Raw genomic sequence first — 23046 nt, 5'->3', positions numbered from 1 at the left:
GGAGACAGAAGAGTCTTCATGGGGAGGTAGCCTCTGAGTTGTGTTGTAATGGCTTCCTCTTTTTTTTTTTTCTTTCTTGAGACGGAGTGTCACTCTGTTGCCCAGGCTGGAGTGTAATGGCGTGATCTCAGCTCACTGAAACCTCTGCCTCCCGGGTTCAAGCAATTCTCCTGCCTCAGCCTGCAGAGTAGCTGGGACTACAGCTGCCCACCAGCAGGCCCAGCTAATTTTTTTGTATTTTTAGTAGAGACAGGGTTTCACTATGTTGGCCAGGCTGGTCTCAAACTCCTGACCTCGTGATCTACCCACCTCAACCTCCCAAAGTGCTGGGATTACAGGCGTGAGCCACCGTGCCTGGGCCATAATGGCATTCTTTACCATGGGTAAAGAATTTCACCTACATTATCTCACAAATTTGAACCGAAAAACAACAAATGAAGGGTACTTTACATATTCCTATTTAATGAACGAGTCCACTGTGATTGCTAGGGGTTTGAGTTCTTGTCAAAGCACAGGACAGAGCAGCACCCACATGCCTCTGCCAGAGCGCACGCCCTTCCCCCACCCTCTGCTGCCTCCAGATGTTGGTTGGCAGAGAGGAGAATGGAAGGTGGGCTTTCTAGAAAGAGGTGATCCTGTGGCCAAGCCAGGGGCGGGCTTGGACAAGAGTGTGCTTCAGTGACAGTGAACAGTGCCGGGCAACTGCTGCTGTGGCTGAGAGTGAGCAAGACAGATGCAGAGGGTCCCACGCTGCCAGGCTGAGGAGGCGGGTGCATCCTGCAGGCCTTGGGAACCATGGGGGGCTGGGAAAGGAGGGATGTCCAGAAATGGATTATAGGGAGACCACTTTGACAATGGGGGAGGCAGTGGATTGGATCGAGGGCGGAGGTGGAGGGCCAGGAGGCTGTGGGGAGGATTTATGCAGGGTGGACTGAGGCTCTCTCTGCATGAAGTACCACAGGGACACCTGGGCCATCCTGCTCATCGAAAGCACGAAAGGGTTGCAGCTGATTTCTGGGGAAAACACGCAGTACGTTAACTCAGTTCTGGCACCCATGTTATATGAATGGTTTATTGTATGTGAGGGAGACGGAGAAGAAAGACACCACGTATCTCCGAAGAAAGACACTGAATGTGCCAATCAGCAGCGAGGTCTCAGAGTGGTCAGGCAGGGCAGCCAGCGGTTTTCTGCGTTCAGTGGAGTGGGAGCGCCCTCTGCTGTCAGCAACTCAGAACCGCAGGACGTGGCCTTGGCCCGGAGAGGCTCTGGGCTTTGCAGCCAGGATGGTGCACTGTGCGGAGACTCGGTTTTCTGTCGTGAAAATGGGAACGATATCCCATACGACTGCTTGAAATGACAAATGACGCAGTGCCTGTTTCAGCACTTGGTTCGCAGAGCAGAGGTTCAGTCCTCTTTCATTTGCATAAGCTTACATTTCCCTATGGATTCCGGATATGAGAATCAGACTAGAGTTCTCATAATACAGCTGCCTTTTTACTTTTGTGTTTTGTTATCTCATCCTGGTGGGGAACTGGAGCCCCAGAGAGGGGCAGCCTCTCTCCAGGTGGCAACAGACAGAGTCAGGATTAGAATCCAGGTCTGGCTACTCCTCACTCAGTGCTCTCCAGGCCCTTATGTCCCCAGCACATGTCCCTTCACTCCTCTGCTGTTCCCCTGTTGCTGGTCCCTTCCAAATGATTTTTTGGTCTTTCTTTCCCCTACCCCAAGTCCATTCCACACAGTCAGCCTTTGTTTGGCTTCACTGATTTTTAAGGCACACCTTCCACGTGCCAGGCAGTGTTGTCAGCATGTCACGTAGATGAGCTCATGTGGTCCTCACAGCAGCTTTACTGGGTAAATATTAATATTATGCTGCTTATTTGTAGAAACTGAGTGACAGAGCTGCTAAGGAACTGGTCCAAGGTCACACAACTGGAACGTGGGAGAGCCAGGGTTTGGGCCTGAGTCGTGCGGTGAACCACCACCCACGCCCCCTCCCCCTGCGAGCCCGGGATCTCACTCTCAGTCTGCAGGAGCCGAAGCCTTCACTTAGCTGCGTTTGTGTAGCCAGTGCAGTGCTAGCAAAGCCAGCAAACCCCTGCAACAGCAGAAAGTCAGAGTGGAGGGCCTGCAGGGTACATGGGTTTCCCAGTATGGCCTCAGGAGGGGCCCACACTATGGCATGGTTCCACTGCCTGTCCCAGATGCTGTGGCGGGCATTTCAGCTTGAGACGCCACGTCTTCTGTCTCTCTCCCTGTCCCTGTCTGTGTGTGTCTCTCAAACTCTCTCTTCTGTCCTGTCTCTCTCGGTCTCTCTGCGTCTGTCTCTGTCTGTGCCTGTCTGAACTGTCCCTCTGCTTCTCTGTCTGTGTCTCTTTGTCTCTCTCCTGTCTGTCTCTGTCTTTTTCTGTCTCTCTCTCCCTCTGTCTCTTGCATCTCTTTGTCGTCGTTTTTCTGTTAACTCAGTCTCTGTCTCTCTCTGTGTCTCTGTATCTGTCTCTGTCTCTCTGTCTTCCTCTGTCTCTCCCCCGCCCCCACTCTTCTCTTTCTCACTTATTTCTTTCCCCCATGTATCCACTCTCATTCCTCTTGCCCCTGCTAATGACCACCCATCCATCAGGCCTGCAGCCATGTCCGCCTGGCTCCTCTGTCACATGCCGCCCAGCAGCGCAGACTGCCGCCACCAGGTCCGGCCAGGCCCTTTCTGTGCACCTGCAGCTGCCCCAAGCTGCAATCAGAGGAAGTTTTGGCTCCAGACTCCACTTATCTTGGTGCACAAGTGCAAGGAAGTAAGAAACAGGGACTTGGGCAACAGGCACACTTGGCCTTGCTCTGAGGCCTGTGGGAGAGCCAGGTTCCAGGGTGATTGTCAGGTCCATGGCTATGCCAAATATCACGCTCGGGGTTAGGGTCCAGCCCATGCTGAGGTCCGAGGGGAGTGGATGGATGAGCAGATAGCTGCAAGAACACTCAGGCCATAGGCAGGTGAAATGTGGTTCTGCTCAGCAGCTCTCCCGTCAGCGGCTCACTCACACTAGCTCTGTTATGCTGCTCTCCCGTCAGCAGTTCACTCACATACTGTCTGCTCTGTCTCGGCTGCTTAGCCCTTTGGCTCCTCTCTGCTGAGAGGACACACAGCTGTGTAGCCGGCTCTCCCTGCCTTCAGGGTCAGCAGCTTCACTCTTTCTCTCTCTGGGCACAAGCAAGCTGAGCTGTGTCCTGGCTCTCTCCTCTCTGTCTGCAAGACAGACAGCTTTGGCTCTCTCTCTTTCTCTGGGTGTGACTGCACCTGCACAGTGTCAATAGGGCAATTATACCTTTTACAGACAGTAGTGGCCTAGGGCCAAGGGATGGCCTTCCCATGTTGTGACTCCATAGCTGTGTTTCCAATATACATGGAATTGTGCGCCTGCATTCCAAACTCACTGAGTCACTCAGGCCCAGATGTCTGCCCCAGCCTATTCCTTGACCAAAGCACAGCCATGTTCTTTACAGTGATCTTCAGTAGGGTGGCCTGTTGCAAGGAAGCATGCTCAGGACTGGAAATCAGGAGACCTCGATTTGAGTCCTGGTGCTACCACTAAGTTTCTATGTACCCTTGGACAAGGTGCACCCTAGGGCTACCAGTTTCCTCATCTAGAGGTAGTGGGTGAGAGTCTATGGGCTTGGAGACCCTTGTCCACTCACCAGCCCGGGCCCCACAGCGGGAACCCTGCCTGCTCCTCCAGGGACTCTGCTCTGACCCTCCCACTCCGAGGCAGTAGAAAGAAACCGCAGATGGAAGGACAGGGGGGCCCGTTCTGGCGCCAGTGCCAGCACACACAGCTGGAGTGAAGTGGCTTCACCTCCTCGGGCCTCAGTTTCCTCATCTCTTGTTGGTGCTTGGGCCTGCCAACCTCGCAGAGTTTGAAGGAGATGATATAATGACAGATGTGGAATCGCTTGGCAGAGACGAAACCCAGGCAGCTCCTCTCACCATTCGCCTGAAGTGTCATGTGATGGAAAGACTTTTTATTTTTATTTTTTTAATTTTGTTTTGAGACAAGAGTCTCACTCTGTCGCTCAGGCTGGAGAGCAGTGGCATGATCTCGGCTCACTGCAACCTCTGCCTCTCAGGTTTAAGCGATTCTTCTGCCTCCTGAGTAGCGGGCACTACAGGCTAATTTTTTTGTTTTTTTTTAGTAGAGATGGGGTTTCACCATGTTAGCCAGGCTGGTCTTGAACTCCTGACCTCTGGTGATTTGCCTGCCTTGGCCTCCCAAAGTGTTGGGATTATAGGCATGAGCCACCGGGAAAGCCTTTTAGAAAGATTCGTGTATAATTGTGATTGAAAATACATGTATACATCAATGTTCTGGAATTTTAAGATAATTTCTGAAAGAGAGAAAACATGTAGGATTAAGTTTATGTAGATGCAAGGCCATGGGCCTGCAAGCTGAACTGCAGAGCCCAGAGAGGGTTGGGGCCACCCCCAAGCGGACATCAGTGGGGATGGGGAATGGGGGGACCCTGGGGCAGGCGTCAGTGATTCACTGGTTTCCTGCGCTTGGAGACGCAGAGTCAGGCAGCCCCTGCCCCATTCCCTGCCTATCCTGGGCAGTAGGAAGCCTCAGTATTTGTTTCCAGATGAAGGGAGAGACCCAGTCTGCAGGTAGTCAGCAAGCCCTGGGAGGGATAGGAGCAGCCACACAAGGAAGAAAACCTTCCTCTGCATGCCACCCACGGGAGGTTCCACCTGCCCTGCCATCCCCAGAGCGGCAGTGAATAGAATCAGTGTCCACCAGCGGGCGGCCACCCACGGCGAGCACAGCAGCCACGAGGAGAAAACCGGGAATCTGTAACCTCTGGAAGAAAAACAGCATCCTGAGAGAGGAACCAACGTTAAACGGAAAAAGAAGCAAAGAAATCACCACTTGGGAAATGAGGTTACAAAGAAATAGAAGGAGAGTTCAACAGAATTTGTATGTATAATCTTCCAGTCATTCAGTAAATGTCAGCGGGGCTCACACTGAGGCTCTGGGAATGCAAGAACGAAAAGAGTGAACGCACCTCCTGTCCTTGTGTGAACGGGGAGGCGCGTGCGCACAGATAATAGATGCAAATTGAATTAAGGGAGATGAGGGAGAAGAAAATGAGACCGTGCTGCAGCCGAAGAGAGCCTCTCATTTAGATTAAAAGGTCAGGAGGGGACACCGAATCTGAGTCCCGAAGGGTACAGAGGAGGCAGTGGAGGGAACAGGAGGCAGGGAAGGCAAAAGCGGGAACAAAGTGGCCATGTCTGAGGAGCCTGAAGAAGGCAGTGGTGGCTGCTGGGGTGCGGGTGGGAGACTGTTCAGACAAGTCTGAACCCACCGTTCAAAGTGTCTGCCCAACTGAGTTCTTGCAACCCACATGGAAGAAGGACCCCAGCTGGGAACACCAGGCCTGAGCTAGCCCAGGACTTGAACACACCAGCACCTGGGAGTTGGTTCAAGAAAATCAGGGCACAGTTGGGGCAAGACTCCAGCACTTACTCACTACCCATCCTCGCCTATCCTCGCCTATCCTCGCCTATCCTCGCCTGTCCTCACCTGTCCTCACCTGTCCTCAGCAGGAGTGTTCTCTGGGGACTTGATCATAGGGATCTTTCTTTTTTTGGGGGGAGAGAGTCTCACTCTGTCACCCAGGCTGGAGAGCAGTGGCACAATCTCGACTCACTGCAGCCTCTGTCTCCCAGGTACAAGCGATTCTCATGACTCAGCCTCCCAAGTAGCTGGGATTATAGGCATGTGCCACCACACCTGGCTAATTTTTGTATTTTTAGTAGAGATGGGGTTTCACCATGTTGGCCAGGCTGGTCTATAACTCCTGATCTCAGGTGATCTGCTTGCCTCGGCCTCCCAAAGTGCTGGGATTACAGGTGTGAGCTACTACGCCCGGCCTTTTGTTTTCTTTCTTTCTTTCTTTCTTTTTTTTTTTTTTTTGAGAGTCATAGATATCTTTTGAGGAAGGGGTTATTATCATCCCCATAGTAACCAAAACACTCTCAGAGAGGTGAAATGACTGCCCACGATCCCACAGCTAGTAAGACAGTCAGCTCCGTCTGAATGTAAACAGATGAATGTGCAGATGGCGGCTTTCCGCTAGCCAGCAGTTCACTCTGACGTCTATGTTGAGCACTGAGGACGTGATACGTGTTCACATGTGTTTCCTGGACAAATGAATGATGCGTAAAATACACCTGCAATTTGATGAACTGCATTACAGACCCCACTCACCCATGGCTTTGTTTGACCCCCGTGAAAAACCGTGAGATGAAGAGACTGTGTTGCTCACAGAAGCCACGTGGCCATCTCTTGAAAAGTAAAAAGCAGAGAGATGACTCCAGTTGTTCTGACCTTTGACCTATGTTCCTTGTCCTCCAGTACACATCCTGTCTAGGGCTGCTGTGTGTGTGTGTGTGTGCGTGCGCACACGCGCGCTCGTGTGCATTTGGCACCTTCTCCCCGCCCTCCTTGTCAATGATGGTCACTGCAGGGATGTGTGCTGGGCCACTGCCTGTGGTCACTTACCTGCTCTTTATTTCTCCATTTTCCTTCTTTTGCCAGGGAGAGCGAGGCCTGGATGGATTCCCCGGGAAGCCTGGGGATGCAGGACAGCAGGTAAGTGTGTGCTGGCACTGTTGGACTAGGTTTCATCAGCGGTCAGAGGATGGGGATGACTGGACCCCACATAAAGCTCCACAGAGCCTGAGCACCTGGGCCCACTCCTTGCTCAGCTGGAGGCTGCAGGAGGCTTAGGACCAGACCCCAGCTGCATGGCCGTAGGTTGACTCTGTGAACCCCAGAGCTGGAGGGATCCCAGTGCATAGACCACTTGAAATCCATTTTACATCAGGTAAGGTGATGCGTTATCATAATGTAAAGGCCTCTGACCACGCGCACGTTTTTCAAGGTGATGTGTGTAAGCAGTGCTCATTGTCATCTTGTCCCCAGAGGGAAAGATTCAAGACAGCCCCAGTGCTCCTCAGGACAAAGCTAGTTAAATAAATCAGGAGGCATTGACACAGAGAGTGCTATGGGGCTGAGGACATTCATGAAGAAACTCTGGGCTGGGCGCGGTGGCTCAAGCCTGTAATCCCAGCACTTTGGGAGGCCGAGACGGGCGGATCACGAGGTCAGGAGATCGAGACCATCCTGGCGAACACGGTGAAACCCCGTCTCTACTGAAAAGTACAAAAAACTAGCCGGGTGAGGTGGCGGGTGCCTGTAGTCCCAGCTATTCGGGAGGCTGAGGCAGGAGAATGGCGTAAACCCGGGAGGCGGAGCTTGCAGTGAGCTGAGATCCGGCCACTGCACTCCAGCCTGGGCGACAGAGCGAGACTCCGTCTCAAAAAAAAAAAAAAAAAAAAAAAGAAACTCTGGATGCACTGATGTGAGGGGTCTGCAAGACGTGGTTCAGTGGAAAATAAAGAAAAGTGTTCGGAATGATGTGGGGGAAAATGCATCTGTGACTTTCAGAGACCATCTCTGGAAGAATAAACAAGACAATGATAACCTTATGACTTGGTTGCCCCCAGAAGGGGGCTTTAAACGCACTTCAGTTTCGAACCAGGTGAACGTATCATCTATTCCAAAGGAAACTACATTTACATATTTAAATTTAAAATTCAAATGAAATAAAGCCTAAAATCATACATTCGTGTTAAAGCCAATTAGTCAAATGCTATGTTGCATAGCATAATTTAACATACATGTCAATTAATATATTTATTTATATAAATATGAAAACATAGATATATATACATTAATTATATCCAATGTCAATGAATTACAATAAATATTAATTCTGATACTATATTAATATAAATTAAACTTATAGTTCATTCCATCTCCCACAAATATCTGGATTTGTATTTATTGTTGTCATGTAACAAATTGGAATCATACTTTTTATATCTTGCTTTTCTTCGCTCAACATTGTATCATAAACATGGAACCATTTAAAAAAATATTCACCAAACGCCTGACTTAAATGACCAGTTAATGGTCTATGGTGTGAATATAGCACACAGAGCTAATGCTGGTGGTGTGGGGTGGCCGGCGAGGGTGTCAGGGTGCAGGGGAAGCCAGCGCAGTGGGGTTACAGATCTTTGCTATTCAGAGTAAAGAGGAAGTGAGGGTGCTTTGCATGCATCCTTGAGCGCGTGTCTATGTCCTTAGGATCCTTTCCTATACAAAGCCCTCTGTCCATGGACAGAGATTGACTGTGCAGCTGCCCTCCAGGCCCTCCCTGGGGTCTGTGAGGATGCTGGCTGAGGACTGCCCTGTGCTCTGTGCTGTGGCTCCTGGGCCGCTCCCACACCCCGCTCCTGCAGGAGGTGGGAAAGCTCAGGCATTCTCTTGGCAGCTCGTGGAAGGCTTCCCAGTGGGGACATTGAAGAGCAGGAGGGACAAGTCTTCAGTGTCCCCTGTACCAGCCCTCTGGGACTTTGGTTTCCCTGTGGCCCTAACTAATCCTGGCCAGAGTCTGAGTGGCCTTTCCCTCTTCCCTGGTGCCTCACCAATCCTCAGCTCTAAGGATTTCCTTCGACTCCACCAGACTCTGCCTTCTGTGCTCCCTGGGCCAGGGCAGGTCCTGGTTATGTGCTTCTTCTTTCTCTTGCCCAGGCCCTCATATTCCTAAGGAAGGGGTTCTTTGTTTTCTCAGAATGTGTTATCCATGCTGCAGAACCAGCACAACTGCAGATGAAAAAGCATGGAGGTAGGGAGCTTAGGTTATTTGAGGAAGAACTTTCTAGCAATAAACGCAGTCCAGAAAGTCAGGTCTAAAGGGACTTTGGCTTCTGAAGAAAAGTCCAGCCACAGTGGGGAGCTGTCTTTCAACTTCTTTCTCCCCAACTCCCCACTACTGTATCCCTAGTGCCCATCATAATCTGCCTTTTCTTTCTTTCCTCCAGGGCAGGCCTGGCCCTCCTGGTGTGGCAGGACCTCAGGGAGAAAAGGTGAGCAAGCCTGGGGCTGTTGAGGACTCTGTGCCCTGGGCAGTCAGGTGCGGGGACTGCCCACCTTGACAAATCAGGTGCAGGGAAGGGGCCTGGGTGGCAACTCTGAGAACAAAGCATACACAAAGGGTGGTGGCTGGGGCATCAGAAACTTACATAATACATTTCTGGCTATCATGTTGAATTTTTTTGTCTACTTTTAGGAATAAAAATCCATTTGAAAAGCAAAAAAAAGTTCTATTATATAATATTTAGATGCATTAAAATATTATGCTACTGACAATGCTTTTTGAAATAGGGAGGCTATAAATATTAAAAAATCTTACAAAAACTTTTTCCTTTTCTCTTCCTCTTCTTTTCTCCTTCTCTACTACATTTTGCAATTTTTAAAAATCAGAATCAGAATCCTGAAAAGGGCCTAGGTATTTAAAAAACAAAATAAGGGTCATATCTTATTATATTGGTCATCTATTTTAGAATATCTTCCAGGCTTAATGAAGTAAATTTGCTGCTAAGAATTTCTGCATCTCAGATGCAACAGTGGTAGGTAGACATTCTTTGCAAAATGTGAAGGGCCTACAAAAATGTCCATGAAAATAGCTTTCCTAAGCATTGAGGGTAACGAAGAAGGAAAAAGAGAAGGTGTGATGTTGTATTCTGGATTGGCATAGGAGGGGTGACGAGACATAGCCTGCGTTCAAGTACAAGAGGATGACATTCTTCCAGGTTTCTAGACAGGCCCTTAGGAAGGCATCAGACATTGGGTTGGAAAACAGCTGGGGAGAGAGAAGGGGCTGAGACAGGAGATATCCTGCTCAGCTCAGAGGGCTGAGACCCGAGCTGCATCGCTTCTTCTTGGAGTGGCTCACTGCAGAGTTCAGGTGAAGGTCGTTGTGTGACTCATACTGGTTCCCAGCATATGCTCTAAATACGGGAGAAGTCTGCTCCAACTCCTTATGGAAGCAGACAAGGTATCTGTTATAAATAAATAAATAGTACAGGCTGACAAAGACCTCAGCTTAGGATGGGGGCTGGAGAATGTTAATGTCTTCCAAACTCACTCACTCGGGCTTCAGTGCTAGCCGAGTTCATTATTCTCTCTCCTTCTAAGTATTTTTAGAGTTGAGATGTACATTGTTATATTATCCTGGTGTCAGGATTTTAATATATTCTTGCAGTTCCTTGACAGGGGATGCTAAGTCCTAAAATAAGTAGTTTATTTCAAGTCACGAAGAGGGAATGGGCCTTGAAGTCTGGATCTAGGTGATGACTCTATTTCTTGCTGCCGCGTATGTGTGTGTTTGTGTGTGTGTGTGTGTGTGGTGTGTGTTATAAGTTTCAACCTTCCACCTTATTTAGAGATTTGGTTTTGCCCTTCATATTTGGGAAATTGCTGAGTTATTATTTCTTATTATGATAAGTGCAGCAGAAATGGGAGGAGAAGGTCAAGGACCATGACATGATTTTGGGATTTTCATTGAAATAATTAAGAAACCAGTGAGGCTCAGGTGTACGATGCCTCTCATCTCATTCTGAGATCACATCCTTGAGACAAATCTCAGATGCTACACAATTTGGGAAAGTCACTGTAATTGTAGAGTTGGTCTTTTTCAACTGCTTCATTTTACAGATAATAGACAGAAGTCTAGAAAATTACAGTTTCTTGCCCAAGACCCAAAATGAATCTGATTATCGACCAAGGCCTATCATATTATCTGCCTGTCCATTCGATGATTTACTGCAGATCTAAATATCACGGGATGCATTTTTATGCCCTTTTAATGATGTTACTGGATTGGGTCTATGATTGCACTAGTTACCTACTGCTGTGTAATAAATCATCCTGAAACGTAGTCGTTGGATACAATCATGTGTGATCTCACACGATTCTGAGGGCAGGAATCTGGCAATGGCATGGCTGGATTGTTCTGCTTCACCGTCTCTCCTGAGAGGCAGTCAGGCTGTCAGTGGGGATGCATTCACGGTTATCTCAAGGGTCCACTGGGGTTGGAGAATCTACTTCCAGGCTCACTCATGTGGTCACCGGCAGGCCCGAGTTTCTTGACAGCTGTTGGCCAGAGATGTTTACTTCCCTATTACGTGGGCTTCTCCGTGGTACTGTGCTCAGAAAGGGAAATTGCTCCCCAAAAGTAAGCAGTGACTGATTCAAGGTTGGGGGAAAGGAGGGAGTCTGAGACAGAAGCCACAGTCATTTTTATCACCTAATCTTGGAAGTCACCTCCCAGCACGTCTGCTATTGCTGTTAGTCACATAGAGGAACGCGGATGGTGTGGGAAGTCCCTGCACAAAAGTTCATGCAGGAAGCTGGGACTGCGGGGGACTGTCATGGAGACTGGCCACCACCATGGCCACAACTGATCTTTACAAAAATGTGTCCCCCATGTCGTGGGAAGAAACTGATTCTAGGAAAGACTATTGGTCCTATTATTTACTAGAGTTCTGACCTCGGATAAGTTACTCAGTGCCTCTGTGCCCCAGTTTCCTCATCTTTAAGACAGGAAAGATAGTGTCATAGGGAACGAGAGTGAATCCATGTCCAGTCCTTGGAGAAGAGCCTGGAAAGCAGAGTTTCTCCAATAACTGTTAGCTGTATACATACAGTTGTTAGGGATGGATGCTAGGGTCTTAGTTTCCTACCCAATTTGTTGGAACATTGGCGCTTATATGGTGAGTTGAAAGTAATTAAAGCATGTATTGATTAACTGATTTCATAACTGTTATTGGAAGCTCACTTTTTGTGGTGTAATACAACAATAATATTATGAGAAATACAACAATGAAACCAACAGAAGTGAATGTAACAGTGACACAAAGTAGTTATAACAAAAGACATGATTTTGAACCTCAAAAGATTCATTATTCAGCCGTTCTCTCTGTCTCTCCCTACACACACACACACACACACACACATACACATACACACAGAGAGAGAGAGAGAGAGAGAGAGAGAGTATAGCTCAGAATGTTTTCTAACAATCCTGTATTACCAAGATATGAATAAGGTTTGTGGGAGTCTAGGGAAAATCTAAGTCAGCTTGGAGGAGTTGAAGGATGTTCATGAAGAAATACCTTGCTATCCACGCTGGGATCTGAGTGTATGGAGATCCTCACTCGTTCATGTCATGGAAGTGCCTGCAGGGGCTATAGAGTGGTAAATGCAGTGTGTGTGCAAGCACGCGTGTGTGAGAATATGTGCTCGTGTGGGTGCACGTGTGTGCAGGGGTAGTGGCAGCATGGAAAAAATAAAACAGAAGAGAAATATTTCTGAGGCAGGACTCAATTTCGATATGTGAGAAACAGGAAGATACAATAAAGAAAACTGTCACTCAAGACTTTTGACATAAAATACGATGAATTGGGATTTTTAGAAAAACACTGGATGCTGTGAAAAGCAGGTGATTTTTCCAGGTCTCGGTTGGGGATGGGAGACAGGGCGTTAGAAGGCACATTGTGAATGTATCCATTTTGGTCTCAGAAGAAACATTTCCTGTCCATAGACTAGAATCCCCAAGGCAGTGAGGGTGTGTCTTGAGCCATTCACTCTTCCCCCTTAGCCTTAAGACCTAATAGATGCCTTCAGCTTTAATTGGTGATTCATTTATTCATTTACCAGCTTCATTAACAACAGCTTTTGAATGTTTGCCACGCTCCCTGAGCTAAGCTGTAGGTAAAAGGAAAAGATATGTCCCTACGTCATGTGTGGAGACATCAGCTATAAGTATTTCCCTTGCTTTAGCCATAAGGCACCATAGAAACTAAAGATTTTTCTGTGATCAAAATTGACAAATACGCTTCATTTAGGACCAAGTTGTAGCGCACACCCTGGAACATCTGGTCAGGCCGCAGCCGTCGTAGCCCAGGGGACCTGGAGACCAAGGAGGAGGAGGCAGGAGACAAGCCTTGTGTATAAAGTGACGTAATGAAAATGGATGAGAAGCAGTGCCACATTTTTAGTTACTTATTTGATAAATACTTACTGAACGCTGATTGTGTACGGAGCTATGAACCTGGCACAAGAGACGTGCCAAAATATATCGTCACGGCTCTCACAGTGCAGAGACAGGGGCTGGTGCGGCAGGGGTTCGATGAGGCTGATTTCAGGCAGCAGAGGCTGGTGAAGGCCATGAGGTGTTCATGGAGCATGACCCAAATCTAGGCACTAGATTGGATGTGCACAAAATAGAAAATAAGACTCCTGCCCGCAAGAAGCCTAAGATCTGAGGCAAAGATGAGGATCAGACCCCGAACTTTGAGAATATCACAAGACAGCAGGTCCGGGCAAGATGAAGATATGTGTGGTGGTGAACAGGGAAGGGTGTGGTCCACTGGGCTTGCAAGAATGAGCCTTGGAGGAATGGGACCGCCGCAGAAGGTGGCACCAGTAACTACGCTGAAATATTTGTTGTTTCTGTGCAGGGTGACGTGGGACCTGCGGGCCCGCCTGGTGTAGCAGGCTCGGTGGTGAGTCACCAGTGGTTGGAATCATGGATGCAGGCGCTGGTGGGATGGGGTTGTTGGATGATCTTCAGCACTAAGAATAAGGCAACGCTCTTCTAAGGACATGGGTTGGGTAGGAGACTTTCAACACTCAAAATGGGGCAGAATCAGAGAAAAGTCAGGAGGCACGACGTGACAGCATGGCTTGTGAATGAAAGGCCTTAGTGCAGCTGGGAGAGGTTGACCGTGGGTGTGGAAAGGCCAGACCTTTGCTAATGCTTGCTTTGTCTCTCAGGTGCAGCGAGAGAGCTTGAAAGGGGAACAGGTAAGAGGCACGCGCGTCCTCTTCTCATGGGGATTTAGGTCACAGCAAAAACAGAGAAGCCACAACCATGATCTCAGGCTGAGCTCAGATGGAGCCTTTCAGACTCCCGTGGCCTTTCTGCCAGGAATGCAAATACCCACTCCCAGACCTCTGCTCCCTATCGAGAACTTGGAAAGTAAACTTTGAGTCAGGAAAGGGCCATGGGTGGTGGTGGGCCTGATCATATGGAGGAAAAGTCATGACTAAACATGTTTGGCTTGTGTTACCAGGGAGCTCCAGGACCCAGAGGTCACCAAGGCCCCCCTGGGCCTCCAGGAGCTCCGGTAAGTTGTCCCTGTCCTGCGCAGGGTTTGCTCTGCACACTTCTGGGTTTGGAAGATCATAGTCATTCCTGGTGCTGAGCATGGCGTTATCTCAAGTGCCTCCGCATCACCTGAGTGGGAGGTGCTGTTGTGGTCACATCTCACATAGGAAAAACTGAGCCTGGAAGAGGCGGGATAACTCTCTGCACATCACACAGTTGCCATGCGTGGAACGAGATTGAAGTGCAGGCACCCTGCCTTCAGAGCCCCCAGTCGCCAACGGGCCGTGATGGGGGTTCCTGGGGATTCAGTTTGATGTTTTATTTTCCTTTCAGACAAAGTAGAATAAAAACATTGGACACTTACATGCTGATTGAATCACTTCCGACGTACTCACTTTCCCCATGTTTCTGGTCAGTTCTGACTTTGCAGTGGCCTGGGACATTTCAGCCTCTGGTTTCTCCCTCTGTTAAGAATTTCATGTTATGCAAATAACCAGTTAGGAAGAGGCCATCCAAAAGGCCCTTGTGATTATCTTATGATGTGAGTTCAGATATGGAGGATAATTAATGAGAATACAGTGCACTCCACAGGGTCACTGCTTTAAAGTTGCTTCTTCTGGCAATGTGCTGCTGTTGCTTTCAAGTTACTGTATTTTATTGAAAGGAATAAAATAACTGACTTATAAATGATCATAGATCAGATTTATTTTAAGCTCTTGAGGCCCACTCTTTATAAGGATATATTTATATGTTTTTGCTGGGGTAAAACTGGAAGAAACTTAAGGGATGTTTACTTCTAGGAAAATTGGAACAATTTTATATCAAAGATTTTGGATCAGAATATCTAACTTATGTCTCTGTGACCAGTCCAGGTTCAGTTTCCAGAGCTGCCCACAATTGTTGTAACTGTTGAGAGATTTAAACTAGATAATGCAGAGAAAGCAGCGTGTTTCAATATTTACCTTTCTATGCATATATACATGTATATTTCAGATCTATTATTGGCTAATATTGAAGGTCTAGACTATAGTATGTTTTCTTTTTCTTTCTTTCTTTTTTTTTTTTTTTTTTTTGAGATGGAGTCTTGCTCTGTCACCCAGGCTGGAGTACAGTGGTGTGATCTCAGATCACTGCAAGCTCCACCTCCCGGGTTCACACCATTCTCCTGCCTCAGCCTCCCGAGTAGCTGGGACTACAGGCGCCCGCCACCACGCCCAGCTAATTTTTTGTATTTTTAGTAGAGACGGGGTTTCACCGTGGTCTCAATCTCCTGACCTCGTGATCCACCCGTCTTGGCCTCCCAGAGTGCTGGGATTACAGGCGTGAGCCATCATGCCCGGCAATAGTATGTTTTCTTGTGCAAATATATGCCTATTAAGTCTGCAAGGGTGAAGGTGTTATTTTTCATGTTTTACCAATGAAAACATTAGTGTGGAGACATTGAGTGGTTTGCACAAAGTCACATAGCTATTGAGAAGCAGAACTGAACTTGAACCCAGATCTGACTGTGCAGCCTCTGCTGTTTTCACCATGGAGTTCACAATACTTCCTCTGAGCTGTATAAGGGGGAATTACTTTATTTCATGGCCCCCACTACAGAAGAAGCAGCTAGAGAGAGCTAGTTCTGCTTAATCATGAGGCAAACTTCTTGGCCTCTTCCTGAGATGAAAATATGTGGGTAGTCTTTCCCTTTACCTAGATTTTGTTGTGGTAAATGAGGGAGGGAGAGAAGGAAGAAACCTCAAACGTTTGTTACCACCTACCTTATATCAAGCAAAATACTGAGGCTGAAGATATAGGGATGAGGCAACTTCAGAGTCTGAAGAAGCAGCTATGTGAAAAAAGAAATAACTGCAAATAAATATTTGCAAATTCTAGATGATGAATGGGAATCCCCTGCTTGTACCATTTCTAGGGTCCGTTATACAGGACATGGGGAGGGTCTTGAACCTACCTACTTTCAAAATTCAGAATATCTTAGCTTGTTGTCCAACAGGGTTGCCCATGGTTCTGAAGATGTCCTCTAGCCTAGACAGAATGGGATTTAGTACAATACATGATGTTATTGATAAGACTCCCTTGGGAGTGTTCAAAAAGCAAACAGCCTAACTAAAGGCCTTATTAAGAGAAGAACAGTAATGAGAGGCCCAAGACTATAAGATTCTTTAGGCGAGGACCAATATCTCTCCCATCTCTCAGTTCACAGGGTTTATCACATGGTGGGAACTTAACACATGCTTGTAGAGCTAGCCCTGCAACAGGTGTTCAAGAGGGCCACGAAAGTGAACCTGACTGTAGTATGAGCTTACAGAAATAGAGCCGTGGAAGGCACTTGGGATTAGGAACTAGAGCACCTGATTTCATGGTCCACCAAGTAATTTTGTGGCTTTGGTGACATTGCTTAATCTCTGATCCTCATTCGATTCACCCCTAACTTGGAAATCTGCCGCAGCGGCATCTTATGTAAACATACTATGAGGTTAAATGAGCTGGTCTCTGAAGCAGAGAGCCATGGAGCCTGACTGAGCCCAATGCTGATATCAATTGTCACTTCTATCTGCTTTTGAATCCCTGGCAGCACCTAGCTCGGGGCCTTCTGCAGAGCAGTTACTTTCTAAATATTCATTGGATTGAATTGAATTGAGAAGCTGGCTTCAGTGACTTCTGTCGAGAATGGAAAATTTTGAGTTTGTGTTCAGCAATCCCAGAGAGAGGAAAATATATCCCATTCTCGAAATGGAAACAGTGTTCAGCATTCTGCATCCAAATGCTGGCATCTTTCATCCTTTCCCCAAGATGAAAGAGGCTCTGATAGTTTTACCAATGTCTGGTGGAGCCACTAAAGGGCCAGCCATGTAGATCAATGCCAGGCATTTCTTGACACTTAAAAGACACGTGCCTTTAGGGCCTTTTCTTTGTGTGTGTCCTGAGCTCAACAGACTCCTTGTTAGGAAGAGAGATCCACACCTTTAATTACTGCAGTTTGTCCATTGATTTATTCATTTACATGGCGTTATTAAGAGAAAAGACCTTTGACCTAAATGCAGCTTGGTCACGTATAGTTACGCAAAATTTAGCAGCAGTAGCTATTAGTATGATCATCAGGAAAATAATATTTATTGAAGGTGGGGAAACTGAAGTGCAGAGAGGGCGTTTCTGGCCAAATTCACCTGGAAGTGGTGATAGAGTCACAGCTTAAGCTTAGGGTTTTAGTTTCCCACTCACATGGTATGCCTCATTCTATGGAAAAAATCAGGGTTCTGTCAGGGGACCTGGGGGCTGTGCCCCAACTTTAGAATCCATTCATAACTGCTCAGTAGTTGGTTGTATCATCCCCACTTCAGAGGTGAGATAACTGAGGTTTAATGGCACCAAGTGACTTGCCTGAGCTCATGCGGCAGAATCGAGGCAGGAGGAGGGGGCAGGATGTGAATGAGGTCAGTATGACCCCTACCTACACCAACGTTCCTTGGTTAATTGAAATTGATCTTTCCTAGCAATTTCATTCATTTGTCCGGACGGTCATGTTTTGCATATCACCGTTACCTGAGGGTCAGATAGTCTATGCCAGTTCTTTCTGAGCCAGCAGGCTACAGGGAAAGGGCACTGGGCTTAGAATCAAAGACACTTAGGTTCCAATTTGTTTCTGTGTGCTTTGTGCAAACCACTAAAGCAAGCTATTGGATGCTTACAGTACTCAGTATAAAGTATGAACTATGTTTCTTACATCCTAACTGTTCAACATACTTAATCAGATCAGATAGATGTACATGTTTTAAAGTGTTATTGGTTTGAGACAATGGGACCTCCCAATTTCCCCATTGGAATGGGATGGTATTACACTATTCAATGAGGGTGAGATTCTGAAGCCTAAGCTTTAGAATTTAAGCCCTTCATTTACCATTATGTTTCTCTCTTTTTTTCCTTTGTGTCTCTCCTAAAGGGTCCAATAGGCCCAGAAGGCAGGGATGGACCTCCTGGTTTGCAAGGTCTCCGAGTAAGTAAACTCTCTTTTCTTTGTGATTCCTCAGCTCACCCACACTGGTCCCTATTTTATAATGCCATGCAGGGAAGATAGACTGTCAGTTTCAGGGGCTTGAAATGAATATTGGAAGTAGAATGAAGGGTTGGATTCAGTTCATCAAACATGGTTGAGGTTCTACTATGTGTTCTGCCTTGAGTTGGGCCTCTGGTACATGAAAATCAGTCTGTTGTCTGCCACGAGTCATAGAGAGAGACATGAATCCACTGGGTGATCCCAGCCCCAGAGCGGGGAAGCCCAGTGCTAAGGGTACACAGAGAAGAGGCAACTGACCCAGCCTGGGGGGCTTCTTGAAGGAGATGATATTTGAGCTAAGTCTTGAGAAAAGTGAGAAAAAATAGGGGTGAAATGACATAGCTGTGCATCTAATATATCCATACTATTGAATATGATATATCATGGCATTTAATTAATTTAATTAAGCACCTGGTTTCCCATCTAGATTGTGTACACTGTAAGGGTATAATTCACCAGTAAGTTCAGCTCTTGAAACAATGCTGTACATTCTGAGGAGGGCTGCAGAAACATGCTTGGGTTGTACCCCCATCCCCTCCGATGCTCCCACAGCAAACTGGACTGAAAGCCAGACTCAACTCTGTGTCCCCAGTTCCCACCAAGGTGCCTGGCACAGGGCAGGAAGTCAGCTCACATTTTTTGAACTGTAACCCTTAAGCTTGTACCACTTTTTACTAGTTCACATGGTTAAAAATCTGAGGGCCAAAGGCATCCACAGATGGGACAGGTAGCTCCAGGGACCAGTGAGCTTCCTGCCTCTGGAGGTTTACACCACTGATGGGTGGGTGGGAATGGAGTCCTGGCATCTGGGAGAGGCAGCCCTCATCCCACATATGGCCTCTCTTAGCCTGGACAATCTGTAGCTCAGTGACGTGGATGGTGCCATATATTTTGCTGTGGATTGACTTTATCTAAGGGGGTTGCCTCCCTATCACACTTCACATCCTCAGTTCTGAAAGGGGATGGCTTGCTCTTCTAATTCAGCGCTGACTCCAACCTGTACTTACCCACTAGTTAACTTCAGTCTTTGGTTTTCAAAGAACTGTGTCTCCTATAACCCTTTTGAATTCTCAAGATTCTACAAATAATTTATTTTAAGGCTAGATGAGATGCAGAAAGGCATCATGAAGGTGCACTGGGTGAGAGAGATTGTATTAGTCTGTTCTTACGCTGCTGATAAACACATGCCCAAGACTGGGCAATTTACCAGAGAAAGAGGTTTAATGGACTTACAGTTCCACATGGCTGGGGAGGCCCCACAATCATGGCAGAAGGCAAGGAGGAGCAAGTTACGTCTTACATGGATGACAGCAGGCAAAGAGAGAGCTTGTGTCGGGAAACTCCTGTTTTTAAAACCAGCGGCTCTTCTGAGGCTCATTTACTATCACGAGAACAGCATGGGAATAGACATTCCCCCATAATTCAATCACTTCCTACCGGGTTCCTCCCACAGTATGTGGGAACTGTGGGAGTTACAATTCAAGATGAGATTTGGGTGGGGACACAGTCAAACCGTATCAGAGATTCACTCACCCCCACTTCCCATTCAGCACCCCCAGTTTCCCTGTCAGTCAAGTGAGGCAGGCAGGTGGGTCAAAGCCAGGTGTCTCCCTCCTCCATAGAGTGGAAGGATCCTGGACTTCAGAACAAGATGCACCTGGGATTGGAGCACTGCTCCACTTCTCAGCAGCTGTGTGACCCTTGCAAGTCACCTGGTCTCTCCAGGCCGGTTTACTTCTTGCTACAGTGGGGAAGGCGTCACCAGCTGTGTTGTTAGGAGAAAAAGTGCTCAGGAAGGAACTTGGCCCTGGTTGGGCAGCATGATGTAACAGTTGACATGGCTGTCATTCTCTCAACATGCTCCTGCACAGTCTTAAGAGAAAACAACAATCTTTGTGCATTTATGTAATTAATGTTTACATGAAGCTTTTTTCATTTTGCATTGAACTTGGGCAATTGTTACTTTTCCAAAGTAGAATTAGATGATGGGTGGAACTGTTTATATAAAGATGACTGTGAAGGTTTTTAAAATCTACATCTTTATCTAATTTACTCTTATTAAGGTGGGGAGGGAACATCTTGCCCAGAGCTCACTTATCAGGCTCATACCTTCTGTATTAGTCAATTTTCGTACTGCTGATAGACATACCCAAGACTGTGTAATTTATAAAGGAAAAGAGGTTTAATGGACTCACAGTTTCACGTGTCTGGGGAGGCCTCACAATCATGGCAGAAGGTGAAAGACATGCTTTATGTGGCAGCAAGGAGAGAATGAGAACCAAGTGAAAGGGGTTTCCCTTGTAAAACCATCAAATCTTGTGAGACTTATTCACTGCCACAAGAACAGTATGAGGGAAACTGCCCCCGTGATTCAGTTATCTCCCACCAGGTCCCTCCCACAACACATGGGAATTATAGGAGCTACAAGTCAAGAGGAGATTTGGGTGGGGTCACAGCCAAACCATATCACCTTCTTAGATACAACTTCTTTAAACCTGCTGGGTGTGCTTCCCAGGGTGACTATTGTCATCTTCAGAAATACTTTTTACCCTTCTGAGCAATACCAGCCATCCATGCAATGGTGCTTGGACTGGTCTGAGCTTAACACAATCCACAGGCCTTGGAAATTGGGCAATACACCGGGGTCTGGAGATTTGAGGAATAAAACAAGGAGATCCAGAGAAGCAAGCAGGGTGAGGGTTTGGGGTACAGTGATGATGGGCAAAGGTAGGATATGGTGTTTATTGAGCTCCAATTACATGGCAGCTCCCATAACAGCCCTGCTACCCCCATTTCTGCAGACGAAGGACAGGCTCTGATACAGCACAGCCATCAGTGGCCCCTCAGGGATTCGCACTGGGGGTTGTGTGTCCCCAAAGCCCGACTTCTCATTTTCTCCCTTCTTTCTTTCCATGTGTCAGTCTGTCCAAAAGCTCATGTTGAGTTCTTGTGATGCACAGACACTCTGCTAAATGCTTTGGGATTTTCTGAAAACATTAGGGTCTCGGCTACCAGGAGCTCACAGGTCGGCTAAGGAGCTCAGTGCAGGTAAATAGGTGACCTCAATGGAGACTGAGGAAGACTACAGATGTTCAGAGGATAGAGGGGATCTGAGCTTGAGGGAGTCTGCTGAGAGGAGCACGGGGGCTGGAAACTGGCACATCCAAGGGAAAAGGTGATGTTTGAGGTGGCCTTGCAGGAGTGAGTGAGTTTTCCATGGGAGTCAATGGGAGCATTGAAATCAGTGTTTTGGGTATGGAAAGTGCCCCCTTGAGAAGGCATCCTGCCTCTGCATACTTGCTTACACCCATCAGCTTTGTCCTGGACTTCTTCCTCTTCAGTTTGGAAACTCATTGGTATAATTAAAATGACTGCAGACATGGCTTCTAGTTCAGGCTCTGCTGGCATCATACTGGGGACTCTCAACCAGTTCCTCTTTTCTTCCTCTTGTGTTCCCTTTTCCAACTTTTTTGCTGTTTTTCTTTTACTTGCTTTTATTCCTTCCTGCCCCTTTTGTTCTCACCTTTCCTTCCACAGATTCATCCATTCAACAAATATTTCTTCTTCTGTATCTACTGGGTACCAGGCAGTGTTGTAGGCAAGTAAGTAGTTCAGGAACAAGAAGGAAGCTCCTGCCCGCATAGTGTTTATATTCTGGCAGGCAGGGGGAAAGAGACGTAATAGCATGTAAGCAGGTGATGTAGGAAGGCCCAATGAAGACAATTTTCCTTGAACAGGCCCTCTGGAGGTGAGGATGTTGGTCAAAATGATAGCTGGGGAAGAGCCTGACAGGCAGAAGGTCCTGGGGCAGGCACAGGCGCAGAGTGTTAGAGCCCAGAGGTCCATGTGGCTGGACCCAGCAAGGGGCCTGGCAGGAGAAGAGGTTCATTTCAGGCCTCGTGGACCATCATAAGGACTTTGGCTTTTACCTCGAGTAACCAATGGAGCTTTTACATGTTTTCAAAAAATGTTTTATGGTGAAAAACAAATTTAAGATGAAAAAATGTTTTATGATGAAATGTTTTATGATGATTGATCATCCGCAAAAGTAGAAAGGACAGTAAAATGAAACTTCATATACCCCAAACCCACTCAACACTTATAAGTGATTGAAAAACTTATTTTATATAAACCAACACTCACTTCTACCCACCACTGAATTCACTGAAAGCAAGTCCTAAAATCATCACATCATGTTGTTTCTAAATATTTCAGTATGTTGTCTCCAAAAGACAAGGAATCTTAAGAGACACAAAACCATAATACCATTATTTTACTTAAATCTATGAACACTGCTTCTGGAAGCTACATCAAATAATTTCATGTTCAAGATGGGCCTATCTCATACATTTCTGGTTGTGGTTGCTCATTCTGGGGTTTCGAGGGTCGCAGTGGCAGGGCCCGGGTTGTGCCCTAAACACATTCACGTGTCTTGCTGTGTTGAAAACAGACTGCAGGAAGGAGGCCAGTTAGGAGGCTCCCACGGTGATCCACTGAGAAAGGGCAGGGGCTGGGCAGAGCACAGGGCTTCTGAGCACCCATCCTCATTCAGGTCGGATGCCAGGTGGAGGCCATGATGAGGAAAGGGCAGAAGTCAGGCTCTGAAAGGCCCAGCGTCTAGCAGAGGAGAGTGAACCAAGAGTGACAAGGTGGGATGGCGGCAGCATTAGCACAGGGTGCAGAGCAACACAGAGGACAGCTCCCCGCTTGTCCTGCTTCCTCTAGTGAATCATGGACGATGAGCAAGTGGGTTTTTGGGGGCCCATGGCCTTTCAGTCATCATGGGTAATTCCCTGATTCAGGTTGTGTTCTGTCCTGTGGATATTGCTAGCTCAGTGCCTGCATCTATGGAGAAAAAGGGAGTAGAAGCAAATTGTAATGTTGTGGGCTTGGAAGCAGCTTCCTGTTCAGTCAGTCT

General features: G+C 47.2%; 1 protein-coding gene across 2 annotated transcripts in view; it reads left to right on the top strand.

The window, feature by feature from the left end:
- The window catches only part of COL22A1 (collagen type XXII alpha 1 chain), a 327564-nt gene that overhangs the window by 146865 nt on the left and 157653 nt on the right, over window positions 1-23046 (top strand). For both annotated transcript variants that reach the window (XM_008001616.3, XM_073018373.1), the window contains exons 17-22: window positions 6589-6642; window positions 8940-8984; window positions 13422-13466; window positions 13738-13767; window positions 14037-14090; window positions 18015-18068. In XM_008001616.3, coding sequence (XP_007999807.3) covers window positions 6589-6642; window positions 8940-8984; window positions 13422-13466; window positions 13738-13767; window positions 14037-14090; window positions 18015-18068 — 282 coding nt within the window. The remainder of the gene's footprint in view (window positions 1-6588; window positions 6643-8939; window positions 8985-13421; window positions 13467-13737; window positions 13768-14036; window positions 14091-18014; window positions 18069-23046) is intronic.

The sequence above is a fragment of the Chlorocebus sabaeus genome, chromosome 8, assembly GCF_047675955.1.
Source record: "Chlorocebus sabaeus isolate Y175 chromosome 8, mChlSab1.0.hap1, whole genome shotgun sequence".
Classification (NCBI taxonomy): domain Eukaryota; kingdom Metazoa; phylum Chordata; class Mammalia; order Primates; family Cercopithecidae; genus Chlorocebus; species Chlorocebus sabaeus.
This window is presented reverse-complemented; position numbering and strand designations above follow the sequence as displayed.